The sequence below is a fragment of the Pipistrellus kuhlii genome, unplaced genomic scaffold, assembly GCF_014108245.1.
Source record: "Pipistrellus kuhlii isolate mPipKuh1 unplaced genomic scaffold, mPipKuh1.p scaffold_m20_p_3, whole genome shotgun sequence".
Taxonomy (NCBI): Eukaryota; Metazoa; Chordata; class Mammalia; order Chiroptera; family Vespertilionidae; genus Pipistrellus; species Pipistrellus kuhlii.
Window position 1 is genome coordinate 17,285,554 of NW_023425529.1, and position 23,905 is coordinate 17,309,458.

At 45.3% G+C, this 23,905-nt stretch overlaps 1 protein-coding gene across 7 annotated transcripts; it reads left to right on the forward strand.

Moving 5' to 3' along the window:
• The first annotated feature begins 1,327 nt into the window (after nt 1–1,327).
• On the forward strand, nt 1,328–23,278 carry PHC1 (polyhomeotic homolog 1). Of its 7 annotated transcripts, none has more exons than XM_036457373.2 (15): nt 1,328–1,488; nt 4,390–4,547; nt 5,628–5,738; nt 6,885–6,965; nt 7,485–7,634; nt 8,212–8,367; nt 14,517–15,012; nt 16,645–17,417; nt 18,161–18,308; nt 19,157–19,368; nt 19,959–20,073; nt 20,732–20,840; nt 21,287–21,437; nt 22,044–22,275; nt 23,017–23,278. In XM_036457373.2, the coding sequence occupies exons 2-15, from the start codon at nt 4,434–4,436 to the stop codon at nt 23,169–23,171; spliced, it is 3,003 nt and encodes a 1,000-aa protein (XP_036313266.1). In that variant the 5' UTR covers nt 1,328–1,488; nt 4,390–4,433; the 3' UTR covers nt 23,172–23,278. The 7 variants fall into 7 exon arrangements, with proteins under 7 accessions (XP_036313266.1, XP_045443696.1, XP_045443694.1 ...); XM_045587740.1 differs by lacking the exon at nt 1,328–1,488 and adding an exon at nt 2,457–2,596 and having other exon boundaries at nt 19,235–19,368; XM_045587738.1 differs by lacking the exon at nt 1,328–1,488 and adding an exon at nt 2,459–2,596 and having other exon boundaries at nt 8,236–8,367.
• The last annotated feature ends 627 nt before the right edge of the window (nt 23,279–23,905 follow it).

Sequence of the window (23,905 nt, forward strand, 5' to 3'; positions counted from 1 at the left end):
CTTGTAAAAACAAACCATGCACTGGCTTTGAAAGGCGAGAGTCCAGAGTGGGTTGACAAAGAAAACACCTGGATGGAACAAGAGATGCGGTGACAGTAATTAGTGGGCTAGGATAACCGCAGAGACACGAATAACCCTCGTTGGTGAATCCACCAGGTGTCCCCGGCCCCTCCTGTAAAAGGTTCACGAGGGTGATGATCCCTGTGCTGGGCACTGATATCACCCAACCCTCTAACACTTCGAGTGGCACATGGGGAGAGCTCCCTACCTAGGTGCTAAGTGTCCCAAGCGGAAGAGAATAAAAGACAACAACAACAACAAAAAAGGATACATGACAAAGGCTGCTACCGCCTTATCCGATCCTTAGATACCCCCAGATGCAGCCCCATTGTTCTCCCCTTCACACCCCGGCCTTCTCCCTGGATTTTGTCACACACACACACACGTTTACAACCAAGAACGCACAAGGACACACAACCCCTGAGAGGACAGGCTTCGGCGTGTCCTTCCAAGCGAGCGATGGGGGGCGGCGGCTGCTTGGAAGCGGACGTCCTCTCCTGCGGGGTGCACCGTTTCGGCGAGGTTCTTTCCCGCCTTTGGGGGAGCGGTGCAGCCATGGACCCTCTCCCTCCTCCTGCTCCATCCCGGCTTTCCCTCCCGGTCTCCTCCCCTCCCCTCCCAGCCGGCCGGTCCGGGGCCGCTGCCTGCCCTTCTTCTTCCCCCTCCTCCGCCCGGGGACCCTGGGATGCCTCCCTCCTGCCCGCCATCCTCGGTCGCTCAGAAAAGCACCTTGTTTTCTCCCTTCCCACGTCACTTCCCCGCCTTCTCCCCCTTTTTCTCCGGGAGGCGCCTTCCCCGCTAGGGGCCAGTGTCTTCCCTTCGTCCGCGGAGCCGAAGTCGGAGGGAAAGAAGGAGGAAAAAAAAAAAAAAAAAAAAAGAGGAGAAAGGAGGGGACACGGCGCAGAGAGGGGGGAATCCACCCCCCCACCCCACGGGCCCGGAGCGCGGAGGCCCGCGAGCGCCGTCGCCATGGCAACGGGCGCCGGCAGGAAGCGAGGGACCCGCGGCGGGAGGGGGAGGCGGGCGCCGAGGGGAGGGGGCCGGGGGAGGGGTCCGCTGCCCCGGAAGCACCTCCCCGCCAGCCCCCTCCCCCCGCCCGGCCCGCAGCCCCCGGCCGGCCGGCGGCCCCCACCCCTCGGCCCCGGCAGGAAGTGACCAGGCCCCGAGCGCGTCCGTCCCGGAGGCCCTGGCAGCCCCGGCGGCCGGGCGGGACCCGGAGCGGCGGCGGGCGGGGCGGGGTGCTGCGGGCCGCGCCGGGCGCCTCCCACCCCGCCCTCGGCGCCCCCGCCCCTCCAGGAAGGGGAGGAGGCGAGGGGAGCCCGCCGCCGCCGCCGAGGCCCGACGAAGCCCCCCGCCCAGCCTGGGGTCCCCTCTGCCCATGAGGCGGACGCCCCCCGCGAGCCGTCGGGTGCGGAGCCGGGCGCGAAGGTAACGCGGCGCCCGCGGGCCGGGGAGGGGCGGGCCTCCGGGGGCTCGGCCGCGCGGGGAGGTGGCGGCTCCGGCCGCCGCGGGCGGGGTGACGCCCGGGACCTCCCCCGGTGCTCTCCCTGCCTCCCTCCCTCCCTCCGCGCTCGGCTCGGGCTCCTCTCCGCCGCTCACGTCTCCGCGCTGGATGCTGTCCGTCCGTCCGTCCGTCCGCCCCCCTCCTCGCTGCTCCGGACTGCTCGCTCGTTTTCTCATTCATTTTCCTCCTCTGACTTTGGCTCGCCCCCCGCCCCCGAGCAGGCTCGCTGTCTAGTTATCTCCCCGCTTTTTACGGTCCGCGGGGTCCCCCGGTCTGCAGCCCCTGGACTTCTGCCCGCCTCCCCCTGCCTGTCGCCCCGCTCTCTGCGCACAGTTCCCCGCTCACTCGGGCCGGCGCGGTCCTCCCTTTCCCCCCACGGTGTGGTGTCTGGTTTCCCTTTGGAACCCCGTTTTTCATCAGGGAGCTCCCTACACCCAGGGACCCCTGGGCGTCTGCTGTCCCTGTTCTCCGGGTGACTTGCATTTCTTTGGCACAGTCTTCCCCCGAGCCACCCCCTTCCCATGCTCCCCATCCTTTCACCAGGACAGAGTTTTTTATGCTTTGGGAATTTCGATTCCCTCCAAGGATACTCTGAGCTCAGTCAAGGCCCGGTACCGGGTCCACGTCTGTGTCCTTTCCTAGCCCCTCTCCAGGGGGATCTGTGCCCCTACCCACTCCCCCCCTACTCACCCAGGTGCTCCCTACCTTTCAGGGTGACCCGTGGGCCGGCTCTTCTGGGGACCTCTGTGGGCCGGCTTCTTTCACTCTTTTCTTCCCCTTTAATTCGGAAAACTGAAATTCACCGTGCCGCCTAAACTTTTTTTTTTTTTTTTTTTTTTTTTTTTTTTTTGTCGTTTTTATGTTCTGTGCTCGCTTTTGCAAATCCAACCTTGGTCGCGGACGACTCGGTTTATGTGCCTTGGGAATGCAGGAATTCTGGTTTTGGATAACTCCCCCTTGATTTTTATCCGAGACTTCAAAGCCGGTCCTTTTCCATCTCTGTAGTCATGTCACAATCTGAAGACATTAATAGTAAGGATTGAATTGGGGGGTGGGAAGAGGGGGGACAGTGAGGGATCCATCGTATAGTTTATTAGCATTTTCACCTATGAATGTAGGAATTCGTGTCCCTCCCTAGCTAGTGAAGGGGTCTCATGTCTCGAGTCCAGGGAACTAAGCCCCGTCCGTGATCTATACAACTGTGCGTGCTGCCTCTAACCCTTACCCACTTTTTTTTTTTCACATGCTGATAATGAGGATTCATGGGTCTGTATCTGTTTAGTGCTTTGATATTTTGGCAAAAGATGTGGGGAGAAGATAGACTGGAGTGGAAGCTGCTATGATTTCTCCTTATATTCATCCTGGGTTATTATACCCAAGTTTTCAGTGACATTTGCTATTTCTAAATGGAACTGAAGAGAGGGGTAGTTCTTGGGGGGTACTGATGCGATCAGGTGATATTGGGAATGGAGTAACAAGAAATCTCCCCAACTCTGTAGGCCATGTAGTTTGATTTTATTTACTTAGTGTGCTTGTTTTGGATGCATTCATTAAGATAAACCCACCATAATAAAACTGTGGACAAATTCTGGTTTGATGTTTACATTTGTAAACCAAAGAGTGCTTTGCTGACCTAATATTTCTAATGGCTCCTATTCCTCAAGTACAGAATAGAGTGTCCAGGTTAAACAAAAGAGAAAACAAGAATGAACAAAGACAAACCTTACCATTTAGTGCTGCCTTGGAGGCATACACGTCTTCTTGTTTCTTTTTTATTTTTTTGCCTGGTTTTCACCCATGAATGTTAAGTGTACACCCCAGAGGGCAGATGGTGATCATTTTAGTGGACTAAAAAAGTTGAATCTTACTCTCTTACTGATTTTCATTACTAACTATTTAATGTTTAATACCTGGGAGTCATTTGTTAAAACGACGTATTACACTCAGTTGTGAAGCCTTTGCAGATGGGGAAACTGAGGTACAAGAAGGGAAAGTGTTGTTAGTAACCTGAGCCGGGACCAGGCCTGAGGTGTTAGTAACCTGAGCTGGAACCAGGCTCTCTGGAGCCTCGCCCTCCCACCTCCCGGTTTTATGACTTTCCATGATGTATTTAACGTATCTGTATCCTAGGCCCCCGCCTCCATAAAATGAGGACAGCGAGTACTCACACTGAATGATACTGCCTTAATCACACACCTTTTTTCTGGTTTGAAGAAGAAGCATGTGCTGCTTCTGGTTTGTAAAGGCTCGATACGTCCTAGGGCACCTTCTTTAATTTCAGAAAACCTCATTTCCACAGTTGTCAAGTGGGGATGTTATTATTTACCTAAGAGCACTGGGAGAAGTCATGTATGTGAAGAGAGAGCCTGGCTCCGGGAGAGGAGGGAGAGGAGGCACCGGGCTTTTCAGTCAATGGTCAGGTCGTTAAGATGATGCTGATAAGAATGAGATAACCATAAGTTTTAAGCAGTGCAGATAGAAAACGAGATAGCTACAAGTTTTAAACAGGAAGATTTTAAACTGTTACAGAGTGTTAGGGGAATGTAAAGTGGTCTTAGTAGTATGAGGTGGCATTCCGGCTGTTTTATGTTAATGACAGCTGTGATGGAATAGGAAAAGGTTGTTTCTTTTGAGATACCGCATTACTTCAAAAGAGGGTTTGTGACGGGCAGAGGGGAGGAAGAGTGCATTGCAGATTTGGTAGTTGTAACACTAGAAATTGTGGATTATGGAAGAAGAGGAAGATTCTTGTCTCTGATTTGAATAACGTGTAGGAAAAGTTTGAGATCAGGTGTCAAAGGTAATCCTATGCTCCTTTTATCCAGGTCTTGAGTCAGAGTGCCGGCCTTGGGGCCCCTGGACCACTGCCATGGAGACTGAGAGTGAGCAGAACTCCAACTCCACCAATGGGAGTTCCAGCTCCGGGGGCAGCTCTCGGCCCCAAATAGCTCAGATGTCACTGTACGAGCGGCAAGCAGTTCAGGTGAGGCCCAACTCAGAGGGGCTGTGATGTGCGAGCGTTGGCTTGGGGTAGGCGAGGGTGCTGGAAGATAATTGCCCTTAGTTGCTTTCCAGAAACCTGGGGGAGTTAGATTAGGTGATGACTAAGGTCCCTGCTAGCCCTGAGAATCTTAGGAATTTATAGCAATTTGAGCAAGCAGACAGAGAATGAGATTCAGCCTTTAAACGAAGGTGTTATTTTTTTGTTTTGTTTTTATACCACTCAGGTCATCTAGCTAGATTCTAACCATTTCTCTTCATGGATTGCCAGGCTTTTAATCTTCAGTCTTTTGTGTAAATCATTCTGAGTAATGGAGTGTAAAACTCTTTAGATTAAAGCTTTACTCTTAGACAAACAGTAAATTCCATGTTTTTCAAAATCTGGGAATGGGCCTTTTACTTAAAATATTTAGGTTGCTAGAATAACTATGCACCTCATAAGAATAGCTCTAATTATTAGAGAATATTAATTAACACTAAAACTGAATTACCAGTATCATGTTTATAAATACCTATCAGCATTATACTATAGATATTCGAAAATGCCAGGTGTTTAAAAATTTTACCCGATAGAATCTTTCATAAGCTACTACAATACTTACTCTTATTTTTTCACCCCTTCCAACCCCTTAGGGCTCTATTACCTCTGTTGTACCCCTAGAATATGGTCTTTTATTTTCTTCTCTTTACATTAATTGACATCTCATTGATTTTTATCCTGTCTAGTCCCAATTCTTTTTCTTGCTGTATTATGTATTTCCAGATTCCATTTTGGGAAATAAGCGTTCATGTGAGTTACACTGCTTTACTTTTCTTTATACATAAGACTAGAATAGAATATAGCAGAATTAATTGCTTCTCCACTTTTTGAGGATTACTATGTGAACTTACTGGTTCTTATATAAACAAACTGGACAAATCAGAAGTTGATGATTTAGCCAGACTCCCATCTTCCTTTGTTTCTCTACTTGCCACGGGTCCCTTTCACAGGATCACAGCGATTTGTGTAGAATAGGAGTTGGGAGTGCGTCTAAGTGGGCTGATCTCCTCTTTCTCCTCCTAGGCTCTGCAGGCTCTGCAGCGACAGCCCAATGCGGCTCAGTATTTCCACCAGTTCATGCTCCAGCAGCAGCTCAGCAATGCCCAGCTGCATAGCCTGGCTGCCGTCCAGCAGGTGAGAGGTCAGCAGCCAGCTGGCCCAGGAGGGAAGGGAATGGTGCTACAGGTGGGTGTGGGCATAGGGCAGCCTCCACTAGGCCACGCTGGAAACGTGTCTCCTCTTCTGTGCTCCTCCTGGAGGAGGAGGAGTGGAGCTTAGCTTCAGGGGTTGCAGCAAGAACTGTGGAAAACTCCCCTTTAGAAGTAGGATGGCCATGTCTAGACCTGCACTGTGCAGTGTGGTAGTCACTAGCCAGGTGTAGCTTATGAGAGCTCAAGGTGTGGCCAGTTCACATTGGGGCTGGGCACTGAGAATTTGGATTTTGACTTAATAAGGACAAAAAATAAAATATCTTAGTAGTTTACATTGGTTACATGTTGAAATGAGATATATTGGCTTACATAAAATAAAGTGGAAGAAGGTAGAGGAGGATAAACGGTGATAGAAGGTGACTTGGCTTGGGGTGGTGAGCACACAATACAGGATGATATATTATAGAATTGTACACCTGAAATCTATATAACCAATGCCACCCCAATAAATTTAAAAGAATTATAGTATACTTCGCCTTTTTCTTTCTTTTTCTTTTCTTTTTTTTAAATATATTTTATCGATTTTTTACAGAGAGGAAGGGAGAGAGATAGAGAGTTAGAAACATTGATGAGAGAGAAACATCGATCAGCTGCTCCTGCACACCCTCTACTGGGGATATGCCCGCAACCAAGGTACATGCCCTTGACCGGAATCGAACCGGGGACCTTTCAGCTGACGCTCTCTCCACTGAGCCAAACCGGTTTTGGCTCTTCTTCTTTTAAAAAATGTGCATACTATGTGGCTCGAGTTATATTCGTACTGGACAGCTCTGGGTTAGGTTTACCAGGGACTCGTGATGTGACCTGACCAAAGGATCTTCCACCTAAAGAAAGTGGGAAGACAGGATGCGTGGCTGTCCCAGGAGGGTTACGTGGGAGTTGTTGGGTTAACACACGTGGTAATGTGAGGGTTATTGGCAGAGTGAATATACTTGTCCTAGCTCCACAATAGGGTCTCTCAGTTCTTATTGGAAATGTCTGTTATGTTTTATGCCTCTGATTTATTACTGGGAGATTCACAGCCTTTTCCTTTGTTGCTTCTGCTCTTATTTTCTTTCATCCCTAACAGGCCACCATTGCTGCCAGCCGGCAAGCCAGCTCCCCAAACGCCAGCACAGCACAGCAGCAGACTGCCACCACTCAGGCCTCGGTGAGTGCTGCTTCTCCCCACGCAGCGGCTTCTCTCACTGGGTCTTTGTCTCTGGGTTAAACTTTGTGCAGCTGATCTGGGAGTGTGTATTGAGCCATCAGTGGTATTTACTGCCCTTAGGTAGAGAAAGTTTGTAAATGGCAAAGTGACCAACTTGGATCTGTATGCGTCTTAATGAGGAGGTGTAAGAAAGGAGAAAGAAAATCCTGGGGCAGAAGACGACATGGTAAAGGGAAGGGGCTAATCTCTGGACCCTTCAGTGACAAGGAAAATTGGTTCCGTTTCGTTCCTTTGCCTTTTCAGCTGTTAACGCCAGTGGTTAGGCCCAGTTTGTTTACTTTGGTAATAGCCTGGAGTGGCCAGGATGACAGTTGTGGATAGGAAGGTAATCGTCTTCCCATTGACTCTATGAAAGTGAGATATTCTGTTCTCACTGGGCCACTCTGAGTTTATCCGTCATTTACATTTCCTTTTATGTCTCCTAAATCCTTAGTCCTAGTTCCTTTCTGTATCACACAGATCAATCTGGCCACCACGTCGGCCGCCCAGCTCATCAGCCGATCCCAGAGTGTGAGCTCTCCCAGTGCCACCACTTTGACCCAATCTGTGCTACTGGGGAACACCACCTCCCCGCCCCTCAACCAGTCCCAGGCTCAGATGTATCTACGGGTAAGCCACAGACACCACTGCCAGTGACCCAGGGGCATAATGGTTTCGTCCCTGGCTAGGACTTGAGCAAAGTTATTTTATTTAACCGTAGTTACCCACCTGGTTTAAGACAAGCTGATCTACTTCTTCCTTACTTAGGCTCAGTATTCACAGGTAGCCTGCACATTACATTGAGATCCCAAGTTAGAAGATGTTCACCTTAACATTGGACTACATTAGCATCAGCTACTCTGATCTTTAGACCTGTGGCTCAAGTACACAAATCCTGAGTGTTCTCTTAGCCTGTCTACTTACTGTACATAAATACTTGTTCTGGAATTCTCATTGTCTCAGCTTCTCTCATGTTTGACTCTTGGTTATCAGCCTGTAGTTTTATACACATTCCAGGTTTTCTTCTGGATGAATCCTCACATATGGAGAATAAGGGCCTCCTGGGTTGGTGTGGAAAGGGGCAGGACTCCGCTGTTTCGTATCTTCTGTTTATTTTGTCTTGTGGTCCTTCCCTTCCATTTCTTCTGTCTTTCCTCTTTTCCTCCTCTTGTTCTCTTTCCTCTGCTCTTCCTCCTCTCCTTGCCAGCCACAGCTGGGAAACCTATTGCAGGTAAACCGGACCCTGGGCCGGAATGTGCCTCTAGCCTCCCAGCTCATCCTGATGCCTAACGGGGCAGTGGCTGCAGTCCAGCAGGAGGTGCCATCTGCTCAGTCTCCGGGAGTTCATGCAGATGCAGATCAGGTCAGTGCAGCATTGACCTGTGGACGGGCACTGGGGAGGATGAAGGGAGCGACCACAGACTAAGGCCCACCCTCTGCCTCATTACCTCTTTTCAGGATTCTTATTTTTATTTTATTTTATTTTTTTGCTTTTAATTTCTATAGAACTTGAGTCTCTTACAACTTTTGAGTTATTTGAATTAGGAAGGAAAATAGATTTGACTGAGAATAGCCCTCTGGATCTGGGAAGTCTTATTTTTAACATAGGGCAGATTTCCTTAACATTTTTTATTTATTTATTTATTTTTATTAGCCTTCGATGGCTCAGTTTATTCAGGAAGTCTTTATTTCTCTCTTCTTTCAGTACTATCTCTGGAAGATGAGGAATGGTTGGGGGAATTCTGTTCCATAGATGTTAAGCTGACATGGCTGAGTTGCTGGCAGAATATTTGATTCCTTCTCTTTATGAGTTCCTGTAGCTCTCTCTGCTTCTGCTCACAGTGTAGTCCCAGTGAAATCTTTCTCACCATTGCTTCTCACCATGCCTTATCTCCCTGCCCCCAAATATATATATAAAGTATTAGTGTTGTATACATATTTTGAGCCTGAATTTTTTATCTTTTATGAATGGGATATAAACTGGGATCTCATAATACTTATTTTTATTTTAGTTTATCAGTTAGCAAGTAATATTGAGTTTTCTATTCATGTGCTCAGATGTATACTAGAAACTTAGGAGGGCTGAGAGTAAATATGTGTCAAGTCTTTATAAAGAGCTTGGAGAACAAAGAAGTACAAAAGTAAATTGCTCTAACTTTGAGTGACACAAGTAGAGAAGCATTGGCTGCATTACTTCTCACTGACTCTTGGGATACTTGAGCAAATTTTTGGAAGAGGGGTATGATTTGATTTGGAGTAAAAAGAAAACTGGAGACAGAACAGTAATGTGTAAAGGCATAATTTCACATACCTGACTGAGTTGTGGTAAGTGGATTAAGAGGAGACAGCATGCTTGATGGGAGAAAAGGTCATTGTTAGGGAGAAGTCTGAAAGCCAAGTAACTCCATAGGTATCAGGAGTCATTGTTGGTTGTTGAATAACTGATTAATAGGATAAAGCAGGTACATTAGAAAGAATCATCTGGAAATATGTGCCTGGTGAAGAAAGAGATATTAGGGAACCTACTAAGAAATGGTTGGGGCACCCTAGATGATTTGGCTCAGTGGATAGAGTGTCGTCGGCCTTCAGACTGAAGGATCCTAGTTTCCATTCTGGTCAAGGGCCCATGTCTTGGTTGAGGTCTTGATCTCTAGTAGGGAGTTTGCAGGAGGCAGCCGACTGATGATTCTTTCTCATCATTGATGTTTCTCTCTCTCTTCTTCCTTCTTCTCTAAAATCAATTAAAAAAATATTAAAAAAGAAAAGAAAAAAGAAATGTTTGGGGTCATTTAGTAAGAAAGTAAGACCTTTGTTTTAAACTCTGGCAATAGCAGTAGGATCAGAGGATGAGGTTGAGACTGCTTCCATATCCAGTTGTTTCATTTATCCATCTACTTGTTGAGGTTCAACATGTGGAGGGACAGAATAGTGGTTAAAAATGTGAATCTGATGTTAGGCCCAGATTCCAACTTCATGATTTATTATATAACCCTAGTTAAATGACCTAACATCTTTTGGCCAGTTTCTTCATATATAAAACATCTACGATGTTATAAAATATCTACCTCAGGGTGTATTGTGAAGACTAAATGAGTTGATATGTATAAGTGTTTGAACAGCCTGGACATAATGAGTTTTCAGAGTGCAAGCTATCATTATTATATATCAGACATTTTTTAGCTTGAATGCCCATGAAAGTCATAATTCCGAGATTGATAGAGATTACAAATCACTGAAGCACCAAACATCGAATAAATAATCACTTGGATGGTTTGATAATTGCTTCATTAGAAATACTGAGTGCTCTGAGCCGAAACCGGTTTGGCTCAGTGGATAGAGCGTTGGTCTGTGGACTGGAAGGTCCTGGGTTCGATTCCGGTCAAGGGCATGTACATTGGTTGCGGGCGCATCCCCAGTGGGGGGCGTGCAGGAAGCAGCTGGTCGATGTTTCTCTCCCATCAATGTTTCTAACTCTCTATCCCTCTCCCTTCCTCTCTGTGAAAAATCAATAAAATATATTAAAAAAGAAAGAAGAAAGAAAGAAAGAAAGAAAGAAAGAAAGAAAGAAAGAAAGAAAGAAAGAAAGAACGAACGAACGAACTGAGTGCTCTGAAGGGGAGTTAATGTAGCCTTGGGAAGGTCTCCCTGAGAAGGTGACAGTTAAATTGGGTCTATAGAAGTTGGTCAGGTGGAGACATTGAAGGAATGGTGAAGGCAGAGGAACCTCATGTCCCAGGATCCTGAGGAGGGAAGGAGTATTATATATTTGAGGAATTGAAAGAAGACCTGTGTTCCTGGAGTTTGGCAAAGAGGAATGGAGATGATGTTGGAGATGGTCAGAGAAACCTCATCTTGCAAGACCTTGGGCGCTGTGTTTGGAATGTGGAGCTGTATCTGAAAGGCAGTGGGAAGCTTTGGAAGGATTTTAAGCATGGAAGTGACATGAGAGATTCCATTTTTGATTTTTTAAAAAAATTTTCAAGACTGTTGACTCCTCTATGGAAGATAAATGGGAATGGTTTGAGTGACTATGAGAAGAGCAACATCGTAAATGGTAGATGTTGAGATGGACAGAAATGAATAGATTTGAGAAAAACTTAGGAGGTTATTAAAAAAGGAGAACTCGTTCAGTGGTAGAGGGTTGATGGAGATGCCTGAGATGAGCTATGGCATTGCAGAGATTTGGCTGGTAGTGATATTTATGAGATGAATGTTAGAGAAGTGGATTTGCAGTAAAGTTCACTTTTGGATATGCTGGCTTAGAAGTGCGTGCTACCCAGAAGACGACACTGGGTCAGCGGTTTTTATGTGGTGCACGAGCTCTGAATTGGAGGTAAACATTCAAGAGTAGTAGGCATATAGATGATAATTGAAATCAAGGGAGTGTTTGAAATTTCTTAGGGATATGGTATGGATTGGGAAGAGAAAAGCCTTTCAGATGGAGCCCTGAGGGTTAGGATGAGCTCTTAGAAAATAGAGCAGTTCGAGGCTGAGTAAAGGGTGATGGCTGCCTAAGGGGAGAAGGAAAGAGTGACTGATAGAGACAAGAAACATCTGGATTGTGTGTCACGAAGACAAAGGATCAAAATGGAACAAGAGTGGCAAGGGTCCTTCATCAAGTGCAGTAGGGATGGCAAGAAAGATGGAGCCACCGACATGGATGAGAGCTAGTTCAGTGGAGTCATGGGGTGAGGCAAATGACTGGAGAGTGGGAATAGTTGCAGTGAACATAAACAGTTGTTAGGAGTTTAGCAGTAGCCCGGCCGATGTGGCTCAGTGGTTGAGTGTCCACCTACAAACCATGAGGTCACCGTTCAATTCCTGGTCAGGGCACATACCTGGGTTGGGACTCAATCCCCAGTGTGGGGTATGCAGGAGGCAGCCGATAGATGATTCTCATCTCATTGGTATTTCTGTCTCTCTCTCCGTCTCCCATCTGTTCTGAAATCAATAAAACATATCTTTTTAAAACAAAAGAAAAAAAGTTTAGCAGTAACAGGAAAGAGGATGAAACTGGGGGAGGGGAAGTGAGATTCCAGAATGCTGATGGAAGGGAGCCAATAGAGGAGAGATTGAAGAGATAGGAGAGAATTGATTATATAAGTTTCTTGAAAAGAAGGAAGGATAGAAGTAGAGAAGTGAGAAATAAGCGATGGGTGCTTTTGCAGCTGAATGTATAGGTTTGGTGGTGGAATTGTGAAGCATGCTCATATAATGGTTTTATTGTTTCCACTGGGGTAGCTGAGAGGGGAAAGAGGAAGTGGTTCTCATGTATAGGGAAAGTAGAAATGTTTTAAATAGCCATTATGGAAAGGAAGCTGACTAGAAAAAAAGTGTATCATTGCCAGATAATATTAAGTGCCCCAGCACCCAATCCTGATGATTCTTGTAAACCATGCTCTAAAGCTATCATCTTCTCTTCTTTCCTCCTACTGCCTGAATCCAGGTTCTTTTCATTTTTCACCTGAATTACTGTACTAGTTTTCCAATTGACCTCTTGACTTCAGCCTTTCCACATTACTGTCAGCACAAGTTTTCTTAGAAAGTATATGTTGCTTTTTGCATTTTAAATTGAACTTCTGATATGCAGAATTTGATAAATCATAATCCTTGGCTCATGACATTCTCATTAATGGTCCATTCATGGTGCACTTTTATTTACTCAGTAAGTTTTAATGATACAATAAGCAACCCCAGCTTCATCTACTGCCCAGAGTGAGGATATTCATCTAATACCCAGAGTGAGGACATTCTGATTCCTTCTAGTAAATTCATCCTTCCTTTGTGTCTCTTTTTATATGTTTTTATTGGATTTACATATAATAGAGACAGTTTTATAATGGAAATTTTTAAACATATAAAGATATAAATCTCTACGTACTTACCATCTAGCTTCAACATTGATGAACACATGGCTGATATTTTTAGGCCTTTCACACACACAGGTGTGTACACAGGTGTGGGCAAAAGTAGATAAATAATAACCATAAATAATATAACAAATAAATAATACAAGAATAAACTTTTTATGCTCACAATTATAAACCTACTTTTGTCTACCCCTGTGTATAAAAATATATAAAAAATACACATTTTATTTTAAAGTTATTTGTGCTCTTCTCAATCCACAAGGTGCTGTATGCAGTCTTTGAGAATGCTTTCTTAATAGCTACTGTCATGATCCATCCATGTTGTTGTATGTCAATGTACTTTATTAATTTTCATATCCAATAACAGTCCATTGTGTGAATATAATATAGTTCATTTACCTTCGTTTCTGATAATGTTCATTTGGGTTGTTCTAGGCACTTGTTACTATGAATAGTGTTGTTGTGAACATTTTTATATATATATGTGTATATGTATGTATGTGTGTGTGTGTGTGTGTGTGTGTGTGTGTATGTATATATATATATCTCCAGTTGTACACGGCAAGGATTTCTCTTCAGGAATTCCTGGAGTATAGCATGTGTGAATGTGCATTTTAGGATATGATGCCAAACTGTTTTCGATAGTTGTACTGATTTCATGTACATTTCCATCAGCAATGTTTAAAAGAATGATTTCAACTGTAGATTTGATCATGTTTATCATGATTAATATTCTTCAATAATCAATTAGATACTGATCATTCCTTCTCTCTATTCATATTTTGGAGAACTTACTATGTGTCTGGAACTGTGCTAGGTGCTGGGAATGCAACAATGAAGATGATAGATACGCGTTCTGTTTCCAAACTGAAGTACAGACTCTCTTTATTTTAACACACGAAGTCCTTCATGATCTGGACCTTTCTGCCCCCTAGCCTCAGCCTTTCTTCCTAGTTTCATTTCTTGCCACTCCCTCTAACCCAATGAAATATTTATAATTTCCAATAATGCTATTCTTTTTCTTGGCTCAATGGTCTTGCAAATGTTACCTATATCTTCAAACCCTCACCTTCACTATTACCGATTGGGCCTCAGGTCAAGCATCACCTGTGTTAGGAAATCCTCCCTAATCTTTGCATTCTGAGTTACTCTTCCTATTCTGGGCTCCCACAGCACTTTGTGCATACCTGTGCATAGTGTCATATTTATACTGGTGAATTTTTTGTCTTTTCTAGTAGAAAGTACTCATTAATAGCAGGGATTGTGTCTTTCATCTCTGCATTCCCAGTACCCAGTGTAATACCTGAAGCATAGTAGGTATTTGGTAGATATTGAATGAATGGATGAATGAATAAATGAATGAATGAAGAGAAAAGGGAAAATCTGAGACATTTTGAAGGAATAAATGACTGTGATAGATTTGAAACTGAATAAAGGAGACTGAAAAATAAAATTTGCTGTAAGTTTTTCCCTGGTGACTGGAAAGCCTTTAATGTATATATTTGGGAAATGGAGCATACAAGTTGAGGTGGGCTGTGGAATATCTGTAGCGGTCTTTGCTGTTTCTTAATCTGTCACTGAAATCTTTGACCCTAGTGCCTCTTATTCACCTTTTCTCAGTCCTGTTCTCCTTATCTTTCAGGTGCAGAACTTGGCAGTGAGGAACCAACAGGCCTCAGCCCAAGGACCTCAAATGCAAGGCTCTACTCAGAAGGCCATTCCTCCTGGAGCAGCTCCTGTCTCCAGCCTCTCCCAGGGCTCTAGCCAGGCCCTCGCTGTGGCTCAGGCTTCCCCGGGGGCCTCAGGCCAGTCCCTCAACCTTAGTCAAGCTGGTGGAGGCAGTGGAAATAGCATCCCAGGGTCCATGGGTCCAGGCGGAAGTGGCCAGGCCCCTGGGGGATTGGGGCAGCTGCCTTCTTCAGGAATGGGGGGTGGTGGGAGCTGTCCCAGGAAGGGCACGGGAGTGGTGCAGCCCTTGCCTGCAGCCCAAACAGTGACTGTGAGCCAGGGCAGCCAGACAGAGGCAGAAAGTGCGGCAGCTAAGAAGGCAGAAGCGGATGGGACTGGTCAGCAGAACGTGGGTATGAACCTGACACGGACAGCTACACCTGCTCCCAGCCAGACCCTTATTAGCTCAGGTAAACGGTCACTTCTCATTATGTCATTATTCGTAGAACCATTTGAAAACTTTAGAAGACATTTCTTTTTTTGCCTTTTTCTTGCTTCTTCTCACCCTTGATCACCCTTGATCATATTGGTCCAGGGAGCAGGAGGACAAGTAGCAGAGATCTTTTCTGTTTCCACCAGGCAGCAATCACTTCACAAGTTGCCTTAGGCCCTGAATTCTCTAGTTTACTTTCTCTACCTATTCATTTACCCAGTTCTTGTTCAGTTGCATACTATGTTCTAGGATGGCCAGGTTTACATCTTTGAAAAATAGATCCCCTGTCCTCATGGAGCTTAACAATCTAGCATAAAGGATGAATACTCTCCTCATCCGTGTTTAATGGTGGTTAGGTAGCCCAGTGCAGAGCAGAGGAGGTATAAGTGTCCTAGGGCACTTAGGACTAGCAAATAGAGCCCTGGTTTAATATAGTCAACTTGTGCCTGGCTGGTGTGGCTCAGCATTTGAGCATTGACCTATGAACCAGGAGGTTACAGTTCCATTCCCGGTCAAGGTACATGCTCGGGTTGTGTGTTGGATCCCCAGTGTGGGGCATGCAGGAGGCAGCCGATCCATGGTTCTCTCTCATCATTGATGTTTCTATTTCTCCCCTTTTCTCTCTAAAGTCAATAAAACACACACACACACACACACACACACACACACAGTCATCTTACGATCATCTGTGTCAATGATAAGGGTGAAAAAGAATAGATAATAACAACCCCAAATAGTTTATACTTGCTTTCAGATTCTGATTAGATATAGTTAGATATGTGTACCTTACTTGGTAATGTTTTTCTTTTTACTTGGTAATGTTTAATTTTACCTTCCTTATTTCTAGCACTTTAGTTGTTGTTACAAATGGATAAGTTGTTGCTATGGATAATTTATTTATGAAAGTTAATTATTAGTTGTATTACTAATAACTTAGTATTTACATACTATAGCAGTTCTGTTTCCAAAGTGCTTTCATAACAGATAAGTCTTCTGGACAATCTGGTAGGCGTATGAGGGGGGAATGAGGTTGTCAACTCATTTTCAGTGGTGGAAACTGGGTAAAGTCAGAACCTTCGGCTGCCTGCTCCTGAGACTTCTCATGGTGGGGACCTAAACTGAGGAGTCTTAAAAACTAACTTTCGTAGAAAGATGTTGGTATACTTACCTCATGGAAATTTATTCTTCAGTGACAGTTACGTGTTTCTAATGTGCTGGGCTGGATTTGAGGGAAGTAAAAATGAATAAAACATGGACTCAGCCTTGAGGAACTCAGAGTCCATTGACATAGAAGATGGGCCAACTTACCTGACTGAGTTCAAAGAAAATAGAAGTTAGGTACATGTAAGAAATTACTGGAGGTCATAAAGTGATTGAACAAGGGAGTTCTTCTCTTGAGATCTTTAAGATTAGAGATGGTAATATCTGGCAATGTCTGACTCAGGAAAGAGAATGAATGAGGTGATCTCTTAGGTCCTTCTAGGTTAGATTTCAATTCATTTTGTGATTCCAAAACGGCACAATTTGGAAAGGCGATTTTACTTTCCACAATGATGATGATTTTCTGCTTTTCTTCCTTTTTGTTTCATTCTGGGCCTGGTTCCCATAGCCACCTACACACAGATCCAGCCCCATTCCCTGATTCAGCAACAGCAACAGATCCACCTCCAGCAGAAACAAGTGGTGATCCAGCAGCAGATCGCCATCCACCACCAGCAGCAGTTCCAGCACCGCCAGTCTCAGCTCCTCCACACAGCCACACACCTCCAGCTGGCCCAGCAGCAGCAGCAACAGCAGCAGCAGCAGCAGCAAGCCACAACCCTCTCTGCTCCTCAGCCCCCACAAGTCCCCCCTACTCAGCAGGTCCCGCCTTCCCAGTCCCAGCAGCAAGCCCAAACCCTGGTAGTTCAACCCATGCTTCAGTCTTCACCCCTGTCCCTCCCACCTGACCCAACTCCCAAGCCGCCCATCCCTCTCCAATCCAAACCACCTATCCCACCGATCAAGCCACCTCAGTTAGGGCCTGCTAAGATGTCAGCTTCCCAGCAGCCACCACCCCATATCCCTGTGCAAGTCGTGGGCACCCGACAGCCAGGGACAGCCCAGGCACAGGCTTTGGGGTTGGCACAGCTGGCAGCTGCCGTGCCTACTTCCCGGGGGATGCCGGGCACAATGCAGCCCAGTCAGGCCCATTTGGCCTCGTCGCCACCATCATCCCAGGCTCCTGGTGCGCTGCAGGAGTGCCCTTCCACATTGACCTCTGGGATGACCCTTGCTCCTGTGCAGGGGACAGCACATGTAGTAAAGGGCGGGGCTGCCTCCTCCTCACCTGTTGTAGCCCAGGTCCCTGCTGCCTTCTACATGCAGTCTGTGCACCTGCCGGTGAGTGATGTCTGACCGTTTGGAGGGTACTGTCACTCTCTTTTTTTTTAATTAAAAGAAAAATTTATTGGTTGGTTGGTTTTAGAGAGGGGGGGCAGGGATATGTTGCTATACTTACTTATGCGTTTGTTGGTTGATTCTTCTATGTGCCCTGCTTGGGGATTGAACCCACCTACAACCTTGGCATGTCAGGATGACACTAACCAACTGAGCAACCCAGCCAGGGGGGCACTGTGGCTGAGTAGAATTGGAGCTTATCTTAGTAGGGGAATGAAGAGTTTAGAAGGTATTTCTTTGTTCCTTTTGTGAGAGAGAGGTTAATGGAAACTTAAGATACTGGTATTCTTTTTGTAAGAGAGAGTGATGTTAATGTATGTAATATCTGAACTTCATACTTCTAAATCTGCTACTGAAGTCTTTCTGGGTTTTGGATCTGCACTAGGTTAGGTCAAGATAGCTGTGGCCACCTAAATAATCTTTAGAAAACAACAGTTCTTAGTTGGGCCATATGAATCCGGGGTCTCCAGGCCTATGTCCGGACTAATGAATGTTGCTTTTTCTTTTGTCCTGAGGTGGAAGTTAAACTTCTTGGGAATGACCAGGAATTTTAAAGTACTGTCAGAAGTATACAAATTGGGGAATCTGGAACTAAGGAAATTTTCTCTGAAAATAGGGAGTATTTATGGTTCCTTATCTTCCTTTACTTATAACTCTTGTTTTCTTTTCTGTTCTTTTCTTTATAGGGTAAGCCCCAGACATTGGGTGTGAAACGCAAGGCTGAGTCTGAGGAGGAGAGAGATGACGTCTCCACATTGGGTTCCATGCTTCCTGCCAAGGCGTCTCCGGTAGCAGAGAGCCCAAAGGCCATGGAGGAGAAGAGCGGCTTTGGAGGTGAGAGGCTGCCTCCGGCAGCGCTGTTGGAGTACACAGAGATTACCATTCCGAGTGAGGGTGCTGACAGACCGTAGAGTGTGGGTCTGAACTTGATGGACAAATGAGTAGATTGAGAAAACGAAATCCAGGGTGAATGAGCAAAGGTGAACATGCAGCCCTGCTGGTGTGGCTCAATGTGGATTCGAGGGGGCATGCAAAAGGCAGCTGATGGATGATTCTCATCCTTGATGTTTCTATCTGTCTCTCCTCCTCCGTTCCTCTCTCTGGGGGAAAAAAAAAGGTGAACATGTATTATTGTCGAAGATTAGGCTGGCTTGGCTAATACTGTGTTTCCCCGAAAATAAGACATCCTCCAAAAATAAGACCTACTTACACGTTTCCTTCTGAGTGAAATATAAGGCATCCCCCTGAAAATAAGGTCCCCCCTAGGCTAAACATGAGAGATTTGGTTCACTGATTCTGAAAGAAATGGAGTCACAAGAAATTCACCAGGAAATTCAGGAATTGGATGTTATGATGATGTTCCAGAAGATGATGACATGATTGTCATTGAATAAATGAGTAAATTCTTGATACTGTAGGATTCACAGTTTGTCTGGTTTGTATTGACAACTACCGTACTACCGTACCGTATACAGGTAATAAATTTCCTTTATTTTCATTTAACAATGAAGGTGTACCGTATTCTTCTTCATGGAAAAATAAGACATCCCCTGAAAATAAGACCTAGCGCATCTTTGGGAGCAAAAATTAATATAAGACACTGTCTTATTTTCGGGGAAACAGGGTAGAGGGGTCAGTTACATTATCCCATATCTGTCCCTTAATTTGTGTTTATTTTCCAGAAAAAGTTGAATCAGTGACCAATGTGAATGCTAATACCTCAAGCAGTGAACTAATATCCTTGGCTCCTGCCCCATCAGCACCACCTCCTACACTAGCCATGGTGTCCAGACAGATGGGCGACTCAAAACCCCCACAGGCCATTGTGAAGCCCCAGATCCTCACCCACATCATCGAAGGCTTCGTCATCCAGGAAGGAGCAGAGCCTTTCCCGGTGAGGGCGCCGGAGGATGGGACTTTCCAGTGGGGGGGCTTGGACTGACTGGTCTTTGCAAATGCCACTAAAATCTGAAGGCTCAGAGCTATTTAGTTACTAGAGAATGATTCAGTTTTGTTGTTCATTTGGTAAGTTATAAAAGAAGGAAGAGAAAAAGAAATAATATGCGGGCCAGAAAATGAAAGTTTTAGGAAGAAGAGAAGAAAAGGCCTTAAAAGCTGTAATATTTTGTTAGACAAACTAGGTTTGGTTTATAGTGAAGAGAATTATGGTAGAAAGTTAACGGACTACCCTAAGTACCACGAGTTGCAAAACTAGAACGTAGGTATCCTGACTGCTAGTGGATTCCCTCAATTTAGGAAGGAAAGGACAAAACGGAGCCGGGGTAAGAATTTGTTCTCGTGTTTGTCTGAAAAAAGCCTGGTTTAGGCTCTTGATTCCTATATTGAAAATGATTCTCTCTGAATCAGACTTGACCATTAGCTTAGGAATCCAGGCAAAGGCATGATGGGGAGAAATGCCGGGGAAAGCTGTGGAGAAGCAGAAAGGAATTAGGCCAACTTAACTGTGACCCTCTTCTGGGACAGGTGGGCTGTTCTCAGTTACTGAAAGAGTCTGAGAAGCCTCTACAGACGGGCCTCCTGACGGGGCTGAACGAGAACCAGTCCTGTGGCCCCTTGGGAGGGGACAGCCCGTCTGCTGGTAAGTGTTTACTTATTGACCCATCTGGGGAAGGAGGCTCATGCAGATGTGTTTGAAGACTCAGTATAAAATAGTAATCATCCGTTTAAAGTGGGAATTATATAATGTGCATCCAGACAGACACTATATCACATCCTAGAATATGTAGATCATACAAAAGGAATTCCACAGGATTAGGGGGAATTTTGTCAGGCTAAAATAAGCTGTTAAATTATTTGCTATAAGGGTATATTTTTCAAAAGATAACCTAAATAAAATAGGGTATTTCTAAATTTCCAGTTCTCTTTAGGTTTTATAATCTATATTAAAGACTTACTTACATTTCCTTTCTGCTTTTGGGAACTTTGTGGGAGAGGGATATCTTTCTGGGCATTAGAAATTACTTCCTTTCTCCTGTTCAGAGATGCCATCTTCTTTGAAATCTGAGAGTTTGAATTGGGATAAATTTGTAATCAGAATAGAAATAGTCTAGCTTAAGGATAGGAAGGCTAAAATGAACATGCCTTTATGATCCTGGAATTTGAACTTGATGCTTTAGGGTGGTGTAGGCCTTTGGGGGGAAATTCGGAGAGTAATTAGAGTCCAGCTCTGGGCCTACTGAGGGTTTGAGCAGCAGCAGAAACCCATGGCAGCTTTCGAGGGATGCCTTGTTTTTCAGAGCTCGATAAGAAGGCGAATCTCCTGAAGTGCGAATACTGTGGAAAGTACGCCCCTGCAGACCAGTTTCGAGGCTCCAAGAGATTCTGCTCCATGACTTGTGCTAAGAGGTACTGGAGGCTCCCCCTCCTTACCTTCAGCAGTGGTTTTTTTGTTTTTTTTTGTTTTTTATTTAAATATTTTATTGATTTTTTTACAGAGAGGAAGGGAGAGGGATAGAGAGCTAGAAACATCTACAAGCTGCCTCCTGCACACCCACTACTGGGGATGTGCCCGCAACCAATGTACATGCCCTTGACCGGAATTGAACCTGGGACCCTTCAGTCCGCAGACCAACGCTCTACCACTGAGCCAAACCGGTTTCGGCAGCAGTGTTTTAATCTAAAACTATAGCCCTTCCCTGGGATCATCAGTCTCACAGCTGATCCTTGAGTGTCTCCTTTGCTTCCCTAGTCTTCTCCAAATCAGCTCTTAAAATACCAACTCACCTTCAGCTTAGGGTAACAAGGTAGTTTTCTGTAGCACCTTTGATCTCCTACCTGTGCCTGATCGGTAGGTATAATGTGAGCTGCAGCCACCAGTTTCGGCTGAAGAGGAAAAAAATGAAAGAGTTTCAAGAAGTCAATTATGCTCGTGTTCGTCGGCGTGGACCCCGCCGCAGCTCCTCCGACATCGCCCGTGCCAAGATCCAGGGCAAGCGACACCGGGTGAGCTGCCGTCCCAGTGCCAGCTACTTTTAAAATGGCCCTAACCAGTGTGAGATCAGAACTCCGGTTTTGCATTGATTGCCTTACTCCAGATTTAAAGATCCTGACTTGTTTTTTCTTCTCTCCTCTGATTGCTGGTTTATGCATCCATTAATCCTTACATTTGAGTAGGGAACATCTAGATCACATGTGTCATGTGTCAAACACAAGGCCCTCGGGCCAAATCCGTCCCGCCAGGCCTTGCAATGTGGCCCGCACCGCGCTGTCATCACTGCACTCCGCTGCGTTTCCATCACAATGACAGTTTATGACTGTTCAGTAAACCATTTGGCCCGCGATTTAAGCTGGATTTTAGATTTTGGCCCCTTCTCTGATTGAGTTCGACACCCCTAATCTAGATCATTGGTAGAAGGGGAGAATCAAGAGTGATAGTTTATACTTGAAAGGCACTTGAGAGTAGACAGGTGAGTGGACATTTGCAAATGAAGTACAAAAAACTGTGATAAGATTCAGTTTTTTTCCATGCCCGACATGAACCCAAATGCAGGGTGGTTGGGGAGAGCAGAGGAAACCTATTCATGATCTGTTTTTCGGTTTTCTTTATAGGGTCAAGAGGACTCTAGCCGGGGTTCAGATAATTCCAGTTATGATGAAGCACTCTCTCCAACATCTCCTGGGCCTTTATCAGTGAGAGTGGGGCATGGAGATCGAGACCTGGGGAACCCCAACACAGCTCCACCTACCCCAGAATTACACGGCATCAACCCTGTGTTCCTGTCTAGTAATCCCAGCCGTTGGAGTGTAGAGGAGGTGTATGAGTTTATCGCTTCTCTACAAGGTACTGAGGGCCTATCCGAAAGAACTCAGGTCACATATGTACTTAGTTTTCCTGAGCTCTTCGCACAGCCTTGAGAACAGGGAACATAACTGACTTTTAAGCATAGAAGCTTGAAGGTTATATTTATATTTATTCAACTTACGTGCCTATAGGCTGGTCAACTGATTCCATCTGGATTGTCATCGTTATGTCAGCAATTTCAGTGTTTTTCATCTCCTGATTCAGCTTTCTTACCAAGTAATTTTTGGATAAAGCACATTTTTATGTGTGACTGTGATACCTACCATGGATAGACGACTTTCAGTGGAGGAAGAGCCATTGTTGCTCCTCTCTTCAAAGCAGGGATGTTTATGAGCTCTTCTTGACAAGGATTTTCTCCAGAAATCACCCTGCCCTTTTTGCTATTTGTTCGAGTTCTGTGCTCTTAAAGAAGTGTCACAAAGGCTCATTTGAACCTTTCTTGCCAGTGTAAAAGAAAACATTTATTTTTGTTCCCACCATTCCCCCCACCTAAGGCTATTTTGAATGGTTATTTCTATGATTAGAACTTAGTTCCTCCATGATCTTGGCTTTCTTTTAGCCATTTGCTGATTTCCCTTTCTTCCAAAGTTTGTCTCAAATCTTCATACTATTGATTTTAGGACACATACTTTGGGATTAACCATTGCGTTTGCATGTTTTTTGTCCCTCCTATGTGGTGCTACCGTATACTTTCTCATACATATTCCCATTTTCTTCTAGGCTGTCAAGAGATTGCAGAGGAGTTTCGTTCCCAGGAGATTGATGGACAGGCCCTTTTATTACTTAAAGAGGAACATCTTATGAGTGCCATGAACATCAAGCTGGGCCCAGCCCTCAAGATCTGCGCCAAGATCAATGTCCTCAAGGAGACCTAAGGTGGCCTTCTTGCACAAAGCAGCCGAAGGCAGACACTCTCCATTGTCCAGGCTGTCACCTGCCTGGTGCCTGCGACTTTACAGGGAATAAATGACTTTTCCAATTACGTGAATCTGTGGAGGGGATTACTAACAGAGGGAAGGAAAGTGCAAGAATTGGTTGCTGGTGCTACATGGTGGAGCTTGGACATTTTCTCTGGGTTCTACTTCATTTTCTAAAATCTTTACAGTTCTTACCATTTTCATCTATCCTATTCCAATCTTTATATAAAAATGAACTCTACAGAGAACAAGTACTGCTCAGCCTTTTCCTGGAGTGGAGTGGCCAGGGTCTTAGTTCTCCAAGACACAGTATAGTAAGGCAAGGAAATGGGTGGAAGGCAGGTGCACCTCCCTAATGGGAGGAGGGTTCTTACAGCTTGACACAAGAGGTAAAATCCAGTACTCCCTCTGGATTGTGACTGTAGCTATGGCGATTTTGTCATCACTCCCTATTTTTTCTCCTCCATCCGTGGCAGGCTCACCAGCTAGTGTAGGCACTTGGCTGGCATCATTCTGATTTGCTGCAGGGACTAAAAGTGTTTGGCATACATGTGGCTGTTGTCATTCTTCCTGTACCCCCCCCTACTTCTTTCCAATTTATCTGTTGTCTTCTACTTTTAGTTCCAACTCTGCTGTGTCCTATAGCTTTATAAAACAGGAGTGTGTGGAGCTGAGGTCAGAAGCGCCTGCCC